This window comes from Alligator sinensis, unplaced genomic scaffold (genome assembly GCF_000455745.1).
Source record: "Alligator sinensis unplaced genomic scaffold, ASM45574v1 scaffold502_1, whole genome shotgun sequence".
Classification (NCBI taxonomy): domain Eukaryota; kingdom Metazoa; phylum Chordata; order Crocodylia; family Alligatoridae; genus Alligator; species Alligator sinensis.
In genome coordinates this window covers 932,881-950,575 of record NW_005841896.1, presented here as the reverse complement: position 1 = coordinate 950,575, position 17,695 = coordinate 932,881, and the positions used below count along the sequence as shown (strand labels likewise).

The following is a 17,695-nucleotide window of genomic DNA, read 5'->3' as shown; positions in this document are numbered from 1 at the left end:
TATTGCAACTATGAAGGAAAGCAACTCATTCACACTAAACAAGTGTCATGTGCAGTTCAACTGAAATCACAGTTAAGCTTAAAAAAAACAAACCTTATAAAATTATCATTTGCTCCAAAATATACTACCAATTCTTTCATATTTGAAAATTAATAATTAATCATAGACTGTAGGAAGGTAGGGCTGGAAGGGACCTTCCAAGGTCAACTAGTCCAGCCTTCTGCTCAAGGCAGCAGCATCCTTGATTATCCCAGGCAAGTTTCTGTCTAGCCTGCTCTTGAAAACTTCCAAGGATGGAGATTCCATAATTTCCCTAGGTAGCCTGTTAAAATGTTTGACCACTCTCACAGTCAGACAGTTCCTTCTAATCTCCAACCTAAATTTCCCTGCAGCAGCTTGAGGCCATTGTTCCTAGTCTTGTCCCCTATGGGCACAGACACAGCCCATCTGCATCCTCTCTGTAATTACCCTGTTCCCTGAGTTTGTTAAAGTCTGCTTTTCTTAAGTCCACACCAGTGTCTTTATCTGCTGCTCTCCTTATTGTCAGTGTGCCCTGCCAAAAGTCAGAGGCTGGAAAGCTTTTCCACTAGATCACTAACTCAAATCTAATACACAACAGTAGTGACTGAAAGTTAGTTACCCCATCAAACAGCTGTTCAGTAGTTTGTATAAATGAGTTGGCTGGGCTCAGTCCAGTTTCCAAAAGACAGACACCCATATCACAAAAATCATTAACAATCAGTTTGTAATTCAGTGTTTTATAGGCATTCTCATCAGAGAGACATGTGGCATGGATTGAACAAGAATGGGGACAGAACTCCTTTTTCACCTAAAATATTAGTGGCCTCTAGTCCTGGACTGGAGTATATGGATAAGACAGCAAGAATACACTTATGGCTGTTTTGTGGGTAGAGGATTTCAGTTTCTAGTCTTGCTTTCCTAAAAGGAGTTTATTCATGCCCAGTACATATCTTACAGGGAATAATGAGGACTTATATAAAACACACAACACTCTAAGTGTGGCTGTGCCCATTCAGACAACCTATATGGATAGCAGTACTCAAACCACAGAATAAAGCTAGTCAGGGGCAAACATGGAAAGTCAGCAAGGTTGTCAGAAATGTAATCATCTCTGATGTCCCAAAAATAGTGAGAGTGCAAACATTTGAAACTACACATATAAACTAACTGTACTGTACTTTACAAGCATACACTCAAACAGAACCTGCCATGAACTCTGGGAAAGGGATAGTTTAGAGGCCAATGTTCATGACCTAACATAGCTAGAAACACCTTTTATGCCACTAGAAAGCCAAAGTATGGAAGTCCATTGACACTGCAGTTATTTCTTGCCAAACAGATGGCAAGATATCAAACTTTAAGATATTTTTAATTGTTTAAAGTCATCTTTAGTCTTTCTTTCATAATTTTTCATCAACTTTTACAGCAAGATGGTTTTGGCAGTGATGGGATAAAAATGGTGCTTAGAAAAAATAAACAAAACTCTAATATGCAACCTTTTAATTAGAAAATATACAGCAGACAAAAAAATGCATGATGTTATGGTGTGGTATAATACCTTTATTTGCTCTTGTTTGGTATGATCTGCATAACTTGTTTGTGGTTTTGCCATTTATGAGAAATGTGATTATCCTAAACTAATATTAGCACTGCTTTCATACAGTGCTATTAGCTCATTCTCACACACAGAGATGACCATATATACAGACACAGGCTGCCTATTAGTAAAAAATAGTATACATACAACAGAAATATGTTTCAAAATTAAAACACAGATGTCTAATTACATGAGCAATCAAGCTTTGCAAAAAAAATTGGGCTATAGATAGAAGCTGTGGAGTAGTCTCATTTTTAACTCTTTCCTACCCGGCACTGCTAAATGTATCACTACACAATTAATTCTGAATTACTGTTGCATTCTTGACCTACACAACTTTGCATCACTCCCTCTTGAAGGGGTGTCAAAGAAATCATGCAGCACCGAAAGAAAGCATCTGACTCCAGCAGAAACGCTGCAAGTAGAGAAGGATATCCCACTATAATGAAATTCGTCAGAATTGGGAACCTCAGTTTAAATATCAAGTATTATCTAGAAACAGGCATACAGTTTGTCTTTTAATTACAAAAAAATAATATTCTCCTCTTGCCTTTCCATTTATTATGTGATCTGACCACAGCCGTTCAGGGTTCTATTTAGTTAAATAAGAGACAATTTTATAATGTCCTTACACAGCTTACATGGAAGGTGAAAGATAATTCTTAATATATCCAGAACAAAAACAAGTTTTTCCAGGATAGCTACCCATGCTGAAACACACGAGGCCTATCCTTAAATACAGCTGGAACAGGCAGAAACAGGGATGGGTGATCCCATTCCTCTCTGGGGATTTTCAAAAGGCAGGGTCCTTTGCATTCATTTCAAAACCAGCTAGTGGCAGGGCTTTGAATATGTCATTACTGCCAAACGGCCTACTTACAATACATAAATAAGCACAACAGATCGTACTTGTATGGGTATCACAATCTTAAAATGATAAAAAAAAATAAGGCTGGAATGGACCACAGCAGTCATCTAGTCCATCCACCTGCTCAGGGGATCATCATCCCTATCTAAACCATCTCATCCAAGTGCTGGTCCAACCTGCTTTTATAAACTTCCAGTGATGGAGCTTCTACAACTTTTCTAGTTAATCTGTTCTACTTCTCTTAAGACTGTTACTCCTTATCTTTGCCTACTCTAGGCACAGAGGATCACCACTCTCTTTATACAACCCTGTTATCAAATCCTTTGTCTTCTCTTCTCCAGAGTTCCAGTTGTTCCAAACTTTCCTTTCATGTCATGTTTTCTAGATCTCTAATCATTTTGATTGCTCTCCGCTAGACACTTCCCAAGTTTCCTACACCTTTCCTGAAATGTAGTCCTTCACAGGGCCCCACATGAGTCCTGGAGCTGAAGTGAGTAGAAGAACCATTTCCTGCAACTACCATGCAGCTCTCCTGTTAATACATTCCAGTATCTTATTGCCTTTCTTGAAACAATAACACACTGTTGCTTCATATTCAGCTTGTAGTCCAGGTCCCTTTTTGTAGTCAGCAGCCAGCCATTTCTCAGTGTGGAGCAGCACATTTGATTATTCTGTCCTAAACACCATACTTTGCATTTGTCCACATGGAATTCCATCCTGTTAACATCTGACCATTTCTCTAATTTATTATGGTCATTTTGAATCCTAATCTTGTTCTCCAGAGCATCTACTCCCCAATTCAGCTTGATGTAATTTACTAAGTGTGCACTCAGTTTCATGCTCTAAATCATTAATGAAGATGTTACACAGTACTGGACCTAAGAAGCCCCATTTAACATCTCCTAGTTAGACAATGAAGTGTTGATTGACACTTATTGTGCAAGATGATCCAATCAGCTGTGTATTTACATTACAGAAGCTTCATTTAGACGTTCCTTTCATTGCTTAAAAGAATGTCATGGGAGATACCATCAAAAGGTTTGCTAAAGTCAATTATGTCTTGGTTAATATCTGGAAGGAATCCTCCAAGCACCATTATTTACAGGTTTCCAGCAACATTCACCATTACAAAGATTTCCAGTCAGCTTGATCAAGACTGGATCAGAGTGCCAAATCAGAACCAAACAGCTCAAGCCAGTGTACCAAACAACAAAAGAATGTACACTAGAGGTTTAGTAATGCCCCTAGCTCATGACCCTGTTTTGTGGACAGGACACTTGTCAATGTTCCTCATAGTAAGCCCATTGGCTTCCATGACCCCATTTTTCTAGAATGGAGCTTTATTTACAAAAGGAAGACTAGAGAGAGGGAAGCTCACACACGGGGCTTCCAGGGTATATTTCAACACATGATGACCCCCAAAGCAGCTTACACTGGACCTCTGGGGAGAATTAACCACGGACCTGTTTGGCAGTGGAGACACAACTGTCCCTGAAGAAATGGAAGTGAAGCAACTAGAATCTCTGGCCCATAAGCAAGGCCCATCATGTTTATTATTGTTTGGGAGAAAATTGGGTATAAAGAGGGAGAAACTTCCTGATGGATTGAGTGCAGAAGTAGGGAGGATTTGAGGTTTGCCAAACGTCAGTTAGGGATGGAATTCACGTAAGAAGTTTCCGCAACAGCTTGCTCTCCTTACCCCTTCAATTATGTGTTTTGTGTGGAGAAAACATTTAAATATGTAAACTAAGAGGGACTTTATCATAGTACTGCCTTAGCTATTCTAACTGCTGCTACATGGTCACACAATTCTAGGGAGTGGTTGTATAAGTTCAAAGGTGACTTTTCCTAATACATTGTCATAAATCAGCATAAATACATTGTCCACTGATTATGATTTAAGAAAACATGGATAAAAATGAAATTATGATTCTGTCTGAGAACTACAGCTCCTGCAGTGGGCAACATCTGGCAATGCAGAAAGTCACCAGAAGTCAGTTTGATCCTTGCAAGTCTCTCTGCAAGGGAACTGTCCTGGAGCAGTTGGGTGATGTTTTGTGGCAGAGGTTCTATTGAGTGTTACCAGTTTCTGTGCACATAAATTACTGAAGCCCTTAATGGCAAAGTCCAAACACTGCGGTTCTTCCCTCTCCTCTGTGTGTTCTGTGCCAGCGGAGAATCTTGAGGGCAGTAGTGTGCATTAGTAATCTGCAGTTATCATTTAACTGGTGTTGCTTTTGGCAGCTTATTTTCTTCTGGGTCTTTCTTCTCTGTGTGACATTACAAATTTGTCACACAGCAGAAAGTCTGGTCAGTCAGTGAGGTGAGGTGGTAAAGAAAACTTTGCTGGTCTACCTTGGTAACTTGAGAGATCCCTCCATTCGTTGGTGTGTTGGGTAGTCACCAGGCTCTTAAAAATCTCCTTTGTATAGACTGAGGGAACCCCACCACTGGCCTGGAATGCCAACTCTTTTTGCCATTCAGGGACTTCGAAAATATTTATATCCTCAAGGGGTTTCTCAGCCTGAAAAAAAATCAGGGAATCCAGGATGGTAAGAGAGGCTCAGCTTCTCCCTAACTCCAAAAACATACCATTTACAAGCACTTTGCCTTTCACCGCAAGTTAGTGAACATCGATAAACCTTTAAAACCAGAGAGATGGAATGAACTTACCATAATGGGTGACCAGCTGTTGTACTGTTAAATAGTCATCTGCAAACAGAGCCAGGCTCAAAAATGAGAACGGATGACATGCCAAATATGATAAAAATGGCAATGTCTAACCCTGTCATGAAGTAGTAATTTGGGGAAGTTTGTTTGCTACATTTTTAAATAAAGTTGTCTATGGACTCTCTCTTCTCAACAACCTCAAGATCTGAAGGCCCAGCCTTCCAGTGCAGGGGTCTTAGTCCACGTACATTGCTGCAGAAGGCAAAAAAGTAGATTTTGGAGGATGTTGTATCAGTCATAAAAAAAAGAGGTACAGATTCCCAGCAACTACTAGGGGTGCACTGATAGAGATTTTTTGAGCCTCCTTAAAAATTGGCTATTGGCCGATACTGATCCGATTTCCAATACACAACCCAGCAGGTTGAAGAGCAGTGTCTGACTGGTAAGTCTGTTGTGGTGGAAGAGGAGGAGGAAGGGAAGGGGTGTGCAACCCAGGGAGCAGATTAAGGTCCCTGCGGTGAGGGAGAGAGTGGGGCAGAGGCTGGGGCAGGCGCTGGCCAGCTGGGGCGGGGTGTGGGAACAGAGCTGCGGCTCACCCAGGGGAGACAGGGAGGGAGGGAGGGCGGCTCCCGTTGCTAAGCACATCCTAGGAGGGCATGGGGGCTGTGTGCTCCCTGGATCTGTGTGTGGGACGGGGCTGCTTCTGCAGGCTCAGGTCAGGGACAGTGCTGGGCTCTTCCTGGTGGGGGCTGGGCTAGGCTGTGCTCAGGGCAGGCAGTGGTGGCACTGGGAGGAGGAGTTGTGGGGGCTACGGTGAATTTTGGGGTGGCTGCAGCCCTCCCCCATAGCTCCCCTCCCAGCACCACTGCCACCTGCCCCAAGAGCAGCCCAGGCAGCCCCCTGGCCCCGTACTCCCGTGCCCTCCTGGGGTACATGCCCCAGCTGGCCAGTGCCTGCCCCAGCCCCTGCCCCAGCCCCAGCCCCACTCCCTCCCTCACTGCATTGGCCTTGATCTACTCCCCCCCCCAACAACAGACTTACCAGCTGGATGCAGCTCTCCAAGCTGCTGGGCTGCACTCCTGGCCCCACTCATGCCACGGCTGCGTGCACGCACAGGGCATTTATTGGCCACATTATTGGCCACATCAGGCAAAAGGGCTGCTTTATGATATAGTTAATTTTCTTTATATTGGTGCCAATCTAAGATCGGACCAATGTATCAGTGCACCTCTAGCAACTACCCGCTGCCTTATGAGGAGCAGGAGCAGAGAAACTGAAGAGATCAATGGAAAGAGAGACCATGGAAAGGGAGCAGGACCAAAAGCTTCTGGAGGACCTGTTTTGAACAGGTCCAAACACCTGAAAGCCCCTATGCAGATTTGTACAGGTTTCTAACCGAGCCCCTGCGCAGTGCCCTAATTAGGACGAGTCACCACTGATGATACTTGGACAGACTAGGTCCCTACACAGTATCCTGGAAAGGGTCAGGCAGAGAACAGTTTCCTGTACACTTTTTGTGGCTGAAGCCCCTCTCTAAGTGCTTAATCAGGCACAACACAGTACAAACTCCTGTCCCTTGAACCTTTCAACTATTCCCTGGGATTATGGACAGCTCTAATAACAGCAAGGACAAACAATCACTAGGGGCATGCAAAGCGGGCCATATTTGATTCAGATTCGGCCTGAATCAGGAACAGTGATTCAATTTGTTGATTCGGATCATGGTCCGATTCAATTTGGCTGAATCCAAATCTGAAGATTAGATGCTGATTCAGAGAATCAACATGCTGCATGCTCAGCGGTGGACCTGGAAGTGGACTAGAAGTACTTCCAGTCCACTTCCGGGTCCACCACCAAGAGTGCAGGGGACCACCCCCCTTGATCAGCCGTGGGGGGACCCTGGGTGCCCCCCCAGACCCAGGAGACATCAGTCACCGAGCCAAGGGGAGGAGGGGAGGGTCCCCCTGTGCACTCCATGGCGGACCCAGAAGTGGACCAAAAGTGCTTCTGGTACACCTTCCAGGTCTGCCTATTGCACCGGGGACCCCCCCATGCTCCTGTGGGACACTCCATCCACCCCAGCATCTCAGCATTCACGAGCCGCCTGGTACCTTGAGGTATGTAGAAAAAACATTTAAAGCTGTGTCTATGCCCAAATCATCAAATCTCTCCAAATCAGTTCGGAGGGTTCTGATTCAATTCAGAGAGATTAAAGGGTCTCCTGCTTCGATTTGGATTCAGAGATTCGGCCACTGAATTAGGCCGAATCGAATCAGCGACTGAAGCTTTGCACAGCCCTAGAAATCACTTCTCTTCCAAAGAGGGGAAACACAAGCAACAGATAGCACTATCCTACAAACTGCCTGCATTTTTATGTTGCAAACTGGAAAACAAAAGTGCAACTTGCTAATATTTTTAAAAAAGCAAACTTCCTTGTAGTTAATAATAAGCTGGTCCAAATGCACATACTTGTGAGGTTTGTAAAGCTTAGTGTTTCTCTAAGCCACTGCTGCTGCCCACTGAATTGTAAGGAAAGAGAAATCTGTTAAAAGCTCCTTCCCCAAAATATTAAAATACAAAGCATAACACGTTACAACTGCACTGCATATCCCCAAACTTGAAATCACAGAGAGGTTTATTAAAGCTGATATTTGCATTTGGGACATAAATCCAACTTTAGCCAACAAAGTCCATAATATTTAGCAGGTGTATGACACCCTTTACAGATTAGTAGTCACCTCATCCCAAAAATCTAAACAAAAACAAGAAGCAACTTGTTCCCTGTTGCATATCAGTACATGCTCTCCAGTTTTCCCAGAGAAAAACAGCACACTCTTTAGTAACTGATTACTAATTACATTTGCCATGTCTGGGATGGATGTGGATACATGATGCCAAAGTTTTCTGTCTCTCTCTCAACCTTAAGCCTGTATTGCTTATGGGAATGTCTTTTGGTTCTCTGAATTGGCTAAGGTCAAGGCCTACTTCATGAGAAAATATCTCTAACTTCACAGACAGTATACATACTGTTCATGTCAGTATTCTAATGATTGTGGAGACTGAGCGATCTTGCCTTCAGCCTGCCTCTTCTCCATCCCTCCACAGCTGCAGAGCATGTAACTGAATTTCTTCGCAGCCTCATATTATCAGGGCAGCTTCAGCACCACTCTGTTGTTGGTTATGTCACTGGGAAGGAAAAACATTCCAGCTTGTCCCAGAAGGCAAATACCAGATCTCTTTAGTACCCAAGCATTGTGCACCTTGCCAATGTGCCTGAACACATGGACTCCCCTGTGGTCCACCAAGGCCTTCCGAGTCAGAGTGCAGTACCCTTAGTTACCATATTTATTGGTTCCTTCAAGGGGCAGGAGAGCAGGGAAAGCTGTGCAGGTATGTGCAATTGCCTCTCTCCCACCCCCTGCCTTCACAGGTCCAGCCCTCTTACCTGGCCCCTGGCCCCACTGTGCTGAGCTTTGGGGAGCACTTGCCAACAAATGTCTCTATACTCCCTCTGTTACTCACAAGGGTATGGGCAGATAGCAGAGCAGTCTGCAGGTGGCTGCACTCCCAATCAGGTACAACTGCCTGATTGGGAACATAGCCCAGTTGTTTTCTATAAGAACAGCGCTCTGAGCAGTAGAGCCAGCAGTCTGCTGCAAGCAGCCGAGGAGAGAGTATTGCCTGGCTGGAGCTTCTTCTCATAACATCTTGGAGGTAAGGGCAGGAACTGTAGGGATGGCTGGAGGTTCCTGGTCCTGGGGCATGACTTAAAGCTACACCCTTCTGGGGCTGGATGGTGTGGTGGGGCTGCTGAGAGGTGGGGGGGCAGTCCCCAGGAAATGCCACATTTGTGCCTCCCCAGTGAAGGGCGAGTATAGGGTATCAGAAAGCCTCAGTCCCTACTGCCTTGTGGGTTACCCCATGGAGGGGAAAGGCTAGGAGAACACACCCCAAAGACAAAGCAAGCACCCAGGCTCACAGTAAGTCTCAAGGCAGGGCTCAGGTCAGGTGAAGGAATCTGAGGCAGCGCCCAGGCTAACAGTGGGTCTTGAGGTGTATGAAGGAGCCAGGTGTGAGGCTCCAGGGGGGTGGGGCCCTGAGTTCATGATGGAACTGGGCATGAAGCTCCTGGGTGACAAGGGGAATTAAGGCCCAGCATCAAGCAAAGGATGAGGCCCCAGTGAGGGGACTAAAAGGGTCCCAAGCCAGGCAGGGAGCCTGAGGAAAAGGGAGGCTGGGAGCCCCAAGTGAGTGAAATGGAGTGCACAGTGTAAGGGCACAGGGATTGTGAGCCCGGTGTGAGGGTATGGGAGTGAGTCCCAGCGTGAGGACGCTGGATTATAGGCTGGGTGTTAGGCCAAGTAAGTTGAGGCTGGGTGTTAGGCCATGGATGCCAGCTGCAAGACATGGGGCACGGTATAAGGATAGAGTTAGAGCCGTGTATAGGCCCTCGGCATCAGGACAAGTAAATGAGCAACCTCCCAGTTTGTTATCACCTTTTAAATTATTTCATCAAAGGCGTGGCTGGTGAGGTAGATGGGTGGTTAACTCAGAGACAACAGGTAGGCCAATGACTCAACTGGCCCCGGGACACCCTCTCCCTACCCTAGCTGTGCTTGCACCCACAGCTTCCCAGGGATTGCTTACCTCCCCTTGGTCCCAGGGATCAAAGCCTGAGACTGCCTCCCTTGAGGAAGATTTCCCAAGCATCCATGCCACCTTCACTTTTCCCAAAACCCCCATTCCTAGCTACAGTATACATGCAGCCTCCAGCCACTGGGGAACTGTGCTGGAACCAGACATCTATAAACCACAATTGCACCACTGCTGCTGCTTTATCTGCTGCCCCTCTTGCATGCAAGGGTGAAGTGTGCCTCCACTTTTAATCCAGGAAAAAAGTATGCCCCAGATATCAAAAGTTTGGGAAACACTGCTGTTATCAGAAAGCCAGCTATGATGACAGACATTCCTGAGGCCAACAACCTACAGGTAAACAACCTCTGTAACAACTTTGCAAACTTCCACCATGTACCCAACAGTCCATTTGCTACGACTAACCCATATGATTATCCATGAACTTGTAGCAGTGTAAACATGGAGAGTGGGAAGTATTCATTGTGCCTTCCTTATCTGTCTGGTAATCTTCATTCATGTCTTACATGTCCAGAGCTCTTGCCTATTTTTGTAATGTCTGAAGGGCATTCTTGACCTTCTCCTCTGAATGGTTGCCTCACCTCAAGAACTGTTGGGCCCTAGTCCTGAACAGCCCCTTTAGTGGACTCATGATTCTGACAACCACTGCTACAGCCATAAAACTGAGCAGAATACAGGGCTGGCAAATCTGTATGCCATGGCAGGCTAAACTAACTATCCTTAAAGGCCCCAAGGACAAAAGACAAGATGTCCTTCACTGTACCACAGACCAATTCCTGAAAGGGCTGGACTCTGCATGGTGCTAGGGAAATAAGAACACATGCCTATAAATACTACCTCAATACACAAGTACCAGTAGGCACCTGCAGATACAGATAACTGGAGTTCAGCATATTTTAGGCAAAAGAGCATGGATGTGGAAAGAGTAGTTTGCCTGCCTCAACCTCAGAGGTCACACAGGGAGCCTGCAGATGCCTCCCAGAGTAGACATACCCTTAGTATCTCTCTGTATATGGTTTCCCTAGTGAATGGAGGCTTGGTTCAAGTCGCATGTCTCAAGCTGTCGATTTAGGATATGGATAAATTATCTAGGAATATAAGCAACTACCGTTTTTCTCCTTACAGATGCAAGGAAAAAAGTTAAAAGGCACAATTATATCCTTTCAACTATTTCCACCTTTTCTTTTCTTCTTTTTCTTTCTTTTCAGTCATTATGGCAATATTCTGCTCTACAGCTTACAAAATTCACTAGCAATTACCATGCAGCTATTTGTAAAGACACTTTCAAATCATGGTTTTACAGGAACCCTGCTCACAAACTATTTCCCCAAACACCTACCAACATGCTTGTAGAATGTTTGGGCAGAAAGAGATTTGTATTTATTTATTGGAGTTATTTTTAATTGCCATGCTAACCAGATCCAGGCCAGAGATACTAAACGCTACCAGTGAGGGTAAAGTTCCTGGTCATGGCTGTAGCATGGCTTGCATATGTACAGATGCAAATTGTGTTATACGACAAGTTGGCAACCTGCAAGCTGGGCCTGGCCCAGGGCAGCTTGGGGGATGAGCAGTACTGACAATGAAAGCTTGGCCAGACCTATACATAAAATTTAAATTTCTAAATTGCAATAACAGTGAGTCTTGCACAAGTATGTAAGATCGTGACTGGGACCATGTGAAATAAAGCAATCCCAAATGATTCCATCTCATGTGCTAGTTGCAAAAGTACCCAATATTTTATTATGCTAAACCATTCATAAATACCTGCATCTCCCTCCATGACTGTTTCCTCCTTGGTGACACATCTTCCCTTGATTAAGGCTTATTTTTTTGGAACAGGTATTCAATGTCTGCTTGGCATTTTGCAAGTGTCTCCGGAGACCATTGCCAGTTCAGAATATTTTGGGTTCTGCCCCACTGTTAGAACTACCCAAAACAGTGTCCTGTAATCAATGCCCCAAGGTATCCCATTCAGTTAATCAAAACCCATCCCATTTGATTGAAGTGTAACCTCTGGACTGATCAAAAAGCTTGCAAAAACAAGTCTCACAACTGGAAAACCCAAAACAGGATCTGAGCAGTTAGCAACTGTAATATGGTGGTTTCTCCCTACCTGCTTTGTTCCAACTTTAATCAACCAGCTATCAAAGAGGAATGTTTTGAAGCTATACAATTGAATAAGAATTGTATAAGAATGAAACAGAGTTGCTGGCAAAATGCACTTCCAGAGAGAGAGAGAGAGAGAGAGAGAGAGAGAGAGAAATCACTGCAACATTGTAACCTGAGCCCAGCTGATCACTCTCCAGGACAGATTCAAGCCTGAGAATGCTGTGGAGATTGAAACCACTGCCTACTAGAATTGGTAAGAAACACTACTGCAGCTAATAGATACTGGACTTCTGTGATAGCTCACTTATTGAATATTGGGAAGGAGTCTTTTTCTGTCATTTAGTTTTAAAGCTTGTTTGTGGTATAGTTATTAAAACCTTTCTGTCATTAATTGAGCAAGGTGTTGTGTCAATCCTTAACTACACCAAGTTTGAATTCCACTTTTGACTGCAACAAGCCGAACACTGCAGCTGGGCACCAAGGGGAACTGTAGGTCTCCAGGGAGCCACTAGTGTTGTTAGGGTGAAGTCCATCAATGTTAAGACTCCGTTAGTGTTATTCGGGTGGTAGGTGTTACCAAGCATGTTGAGCAGTTTGGATGATCTGTATATGCTGTCAGGATACTATGGGCGATGATGTGCCCTTAACAATGTCATCATTACAAGAAAGAGACCGCAGACTTTTGTTCTTAGTGACAAAGAGCTCAGCCAAGTTACAAATGAGCCTAGACACTAACAGCCATGACCAGCTGATTTAGAGGCATAGTGCAGGCATGCGTATAACCCCTAAGCCCCAGACCCCTTTTTATACACCAATCAAAACAACTTCATGCTTACAGCATACGAATCCTTAGTTCTTACAATTATTAAACTCTTTAGGTGACTTCATTTACATCCTACTTCTCATCAGTTAGCGCAGCCTTCTCATTCAATAGGGATCCCAGTTTGCCAAGTCGCTCTGGGTGCCTATAGATGAGCAGGAAGGCTGCTTCTCTGCAGTGCAGCAGAGCAGACTCAATTAATCAAGTCTGCTGGAGCATGCTAATTAGCATGCTCCAGCCATCCTCTGCATCTCATGTATCAGTGTCTCCATGCTTCAAAATGGCAGTGGGGGCATTTTAACTAAAGCTCATTCAGCCAGCTTTAACTAAAGTGCCTCTGCCACCATTTTGAAGCATGGGGACACTGATACATGAGATGTTACCAGTACTTTAATTAGAGAGGTTCTCAGAGCCACTCTAAAGCGCCCTCTTTCCCCCACCCCAGGAACATGTGTAAAAACACCCTCTGTATTTGGTGTCCTGACTGGTCTTATCCATTCATTCTCTATTTGTTAGCTTTGGAGGCACTTCTAAAACTAGTGAACTACTTTTCCAGCACTTCTGGTCAACCAATACATGGCATGCCTAGTTTTGTACATACTGAGGCCTACTTCAGTTCAAGCTGTTTATCCGAGCTTCTGTGTGACTTGTATATGAACCAATTGTGGCAGGATGCTTAAGGCAGTGTGGGGGGGTATCCGAACGCCCCCTGCCACTAAGAGGCCAAGTAGCTGGCTGACCCAGGGAGCCTGCAGGTGGTGGCTAGGGCTGACTGAAGGGAGTCATCTGCTCCAGGAGGAGGGATGGGCTTAAGGCAGATAATAAGCCCAGGCCCTGAGCAAAGCTGGCAGTGAAATCTTGGAAGCTGGTGAGGGAATGTTGCCCAGCAAAAAGGCTGCAGCTCCTGAATGACAGCAAGGAAAGAACAACAAGAAGTAGTCTGGAAGTTTAGGAAGAAACTATGGGTCTGAAGGAGGCTCCTAGGGACCCAGTGTGGGGTCCAGAGCTCTGAGAGGGCTGAGTGTCTGGGGTCCTACTGAGGGGTCTGGGTGATCCCAGAGAGGGGAGCTGTGGGTGAGAGACCTATAAAGGGGTCTGGCTGAGTCCAGAGAGAGGAGCTGAGGGTGAGGCTCTATGGAGGGTCCCCAAGAGGGCAGACCCACAGTGGAGAGAGAGCTGACAGTGGAGGACCGATTCTCAGAATCTCAACTGGCCTGTGCAAGGCCAGGGCCCAAGAGGGGTCAAAAGGCTGAAAGAGACCACCACAGAGACTGCCTGAGCCAGGGGAGCCTGGAGATCTCAAATGGCCTGAGGTGGGGCCAGGGCCTAGGATAGGTTGAAAGTCCATGAGTAGCCACAGCCTGAGAAGAAAGGGTCAAGAGGCATTCACCCCCGGAAGAAGATGGCTAAAGCAGTGCCATCTGAGGAGAAGGGTTTGAGGAAAAGGGGTCCAAGAGATTGAGCCAGGCAAGGAGGCCTGGAAGTTTGTAGCCCAAGAGGGGTGAGGAAAGGGACTGAAAAACCACAGCCCAGGAGAGGTGTGATGCACCAGAGGGAGCCCAGGATGGGACAGGATAGTTAGAACAGGATGGCCTAGAGACTGGCCCTAGATAAGACCTGAAATTGCACCCTAGTGGGGCTGGTTAGCAGGGTGGGGCAGCCTCCATGAAATGCCATGCATGGGCCACCCCAGGTAAAGGCAAGTATGGGGAGCCTAAAAGCCTCAGCTCCCACTGCCTTATGGATTACCCCATGGTGGAGGAAGGCTAAGGGGCCACACCTTGACAGAAAAGGAAGGGGAAAGTGGGACCAGAAGGGTCCAGAGGCCCAGAGAGGAGCCAGGAAAGAGCAGCACTAGATGAGTCCAGAGGCCCAGAGCGGAGCTGAGAGAGAGTAGGACCAGATCAATCTAGAGCAGGGGTAGACAACGCCAGTGTGACGCACAAAGGCATTTTGCTTGGCCCTCGCACCTTGGGGAAGGGGCCAGGTCTGAGCTACCACAAGGATCAGGACCCTTGCAGCTCCCCTGCCATCCGCCCCAGTACACCAGCATCTTAAAAGATAACGTTGCAGGTATTTTTGGCACTCTGCCCAAAAACGTTGCCAACCCCTGGTTCAGAGGCTCAGAGTAGGACCAAGAGAGAGTGACATCAGAGCGGTCCAGAGGCTCGGAGTGAGACCAAGAGTAAGTGGGACCAGATGGGTCCAGAAGCTCAGATGGGAGTCAGGAGAGAGTGAGACCAGATGGCTCCAGAGGCCCAGAGAGAGGCCAGGAAAGCATGGGACCAGAAGGGTCCAGGAAAAGGCCAAAAGGGGTCTGGCAGCCCAGAGAGGGCCCAGGTGAAAGACTGAGGGGTCTGGCAGCCCAGTTTGGGGCTGAGTGAGAAGTCAAGAGGTCTGAGGGCCCAGAAAAGGACTGTATGACTAATGGGAGAACATGAATGAGAATGACATCTTTGAGTCTTACAGTGTAGTGTAGGGGTGGAATGGACCCACGCAATTGGCTCATAAGACTTGACCACAAATCTGGTAGTTATTACAATAAGACCAGGGCAGCCTCACACATTTTAATAACAATTATCATCAAGGCATGGAGGACAAGACAAAGATGGACTGCCCATAGAGCAGGGTACAGGAAAATCTGTTGGCCTCGAGGGGCTTTATGGCCACCCCTAGAGATGATACCCTGTGACATTGATCAATTGTTATATTAATCCATGCTCTAATGAAGTTTACAGGGGCATTCCCAGGGTCCTACCACCTGTCATATTACATCTAGTCTTTCTGCAGCATCTGTTTCTATGGAGCCACAAAAGTTAATCCTTTCCATTGCCACTGTCCATGTGAGCTGGTGGTAAGGGTAAGTACAGATGGCTTGGGCACTCCGGGGGGGCGGGGAGAGAGAGAGAGAGAGAGAGAGAGGGAGGAGTAGGGGCAGTGATATGCAGCCTGCAGCAGGTGGTCAGGTCACAAATGGCAGCCTGCAATAGCAAAAGATTGCTGACCCCTGAGTACGTTGTAATCATCGTTGAAAATGGCCCGATTACTTTCAAACCATTATGCTGACAGAAAACATACCACATATTTAAACCCTCCAACTTCAACGTAACCTTCAATGAAACCATCACTGACCATTCAATACTATCAAAGCATGTTTTCTTTTAACGAGATTTTTGAAAAAAGTGGCACATACCTTTCTCACTGGATTCAAAGAAGGATGTTGCAAGGTGCTCTCTGGGGAATGACTGACTGCAATTAATTCTTCAGATGATAGTTGCGACACTGGTGGCATAACGTTTCTATCGAGTGGAAGCACTGGTTTTTGACCATCTAGTTCAGCAGAATCCTCACAACGCTATAATGAAAGGATTAGAGTTCAATGTTTTCAGGGACTCTGGTCCAATAATGGTAGCGAGATCACATCAGCACATTGTATGAGGAATATTCAAACTCTAAAACAATACTGTTGTTTTAAAAATACTAAAAGTAACTCTGGATAGAAATAACTAAATAGAGAGGGATAACCAGAAGAGATAAGTGATATCTAATGCACAGCACTCAACAAAGCCTAGATGGATGGGCTAAAACCCAGCTACTCACCATGACAGTTAAACTAATGAGGGCCCAGGGGGAGATGGCCACAGTGGGAATGGAGAAGAGTTTGATCAATGAAAGAATCAAGTCAATGCAATTCATATCTGTGGGAGATCTGCCCAATTCCTCACTGCCTTTTGAATGCGTTAGAAAGGCCATCTCCTCATGCAAGCTTTGGCCTAATTGGGAAATTCTCAGACATATTAAATGGGCAGCAACTACCAACTTTATTCCATAATCAAAAGATATATCATTATATAATATACCATAATAGAAATATAATTCTGGCTCACGAAGGAAAGGGGAAAATATGACTCATTTTATAGAATTCTAATGTATCGTTAACTAACAGGGTAACAGTTGCCATAACAGCAGCTATTAGTAGAGTGGAACACAATTCTCAGATTAAAGGACCATATTCCTACTTTGCTGTCTTTGCATTACTTGGACAAAAGAAAAGAAATGGGCACCTTCCTCAACTTATTTGCTGCCTGGAAAAAACAGCTGAGGTGAGATACAGGATTGCTGTAACCCATTCGGCCCTTCAGGGCTGGATGACTGGCACAGGGCCAGTCAGTCCATGGGCCTGATCAGGCTCACAGACTGGCCCCGCATGCCACATCCAACATGTGGGGCGAGCCTTGCATGAACCTCCCAGACCAGCTGAAGCAGGCACTGCATACAGCAGGCATCCCAGACCTGCCAGAGAGGACACCACATGCAGTATGCATCTCAGACTGGCCACAGTGGGTGCTACGTGCAACACGCATCCTGGACCAATCAGAGCAAGTAATACATGTAGCATGCATCCTGCAGTGGCCCTGTGCACTGCATGCAGCATGCAGAGCTAATCCAACATGCATGGTATGTAGTATGTGGTCCACTCCAAGACTCTTGGGCCAGCTGATAGGGCACCACAGGCCTTTGACACCCCTGCTATAATCCAGAACTGATATTGTTTTGACTCAACTTTGTTTCTTTAACTTACATGTAGGACTTTGCCATTTCCTGATATTACATAGAAAGAGAAAGGAAGCATCTTTGGGACAGGCATTGTTTCTTATTGTGCATGTAGAGCACCTAACACAATAGAGTCCGGCTCAAGCCCCAACTGTAACACAATCAAATGATATCTACACAAAAGAATAACTAGTCCTACAATAATTATTTTTAACAAAAATATAAAAAAAAGTGATATCCATGGAGTGACATCAAGCTTAATTAATACATTAAAAAAAGAACTCTAACTTGCAACTATCAGGGTTGTGGAATTTATGGTAACATCTAAGTTTATCATCTCATTCTCACTGGCAGAGCAAATGCAAAAGTGATAAGTTTTCAGAGAACTTACTTGTTGCAC

General features: G+C 45.4%; 1 protein-coding gene across 1 annotated transcript in view; it reads right to left on the bottom strand.

The window, feature by feature from the left end:
* Window positions 1-17,695, bottom strand: part of TRIM66 (tripartite motif containing 66) — a 96,707-nt gene that overhangs the window by 23,298 nt on the left and 55,714 nt on the right. The window contains exons 12-13 of the mRNA XM_025197411.1: window positions 17,687-17,695; window positions 15,935-16,096 (exon numbers count right to left, since the gene is read on the bottom strand). The exon at window positions 17,687-17,695 is cut by the window's right edge and continues 908 nt beyond it. Coding sequence (XP_025053196.1) covers window positions 15,935-16,096; window positions 17,687-17,695 — 171 coding nt within the window. The remainder of the gene's footprint in view (window positions 1-15,934; window positions 16,097-17,686) is intronic.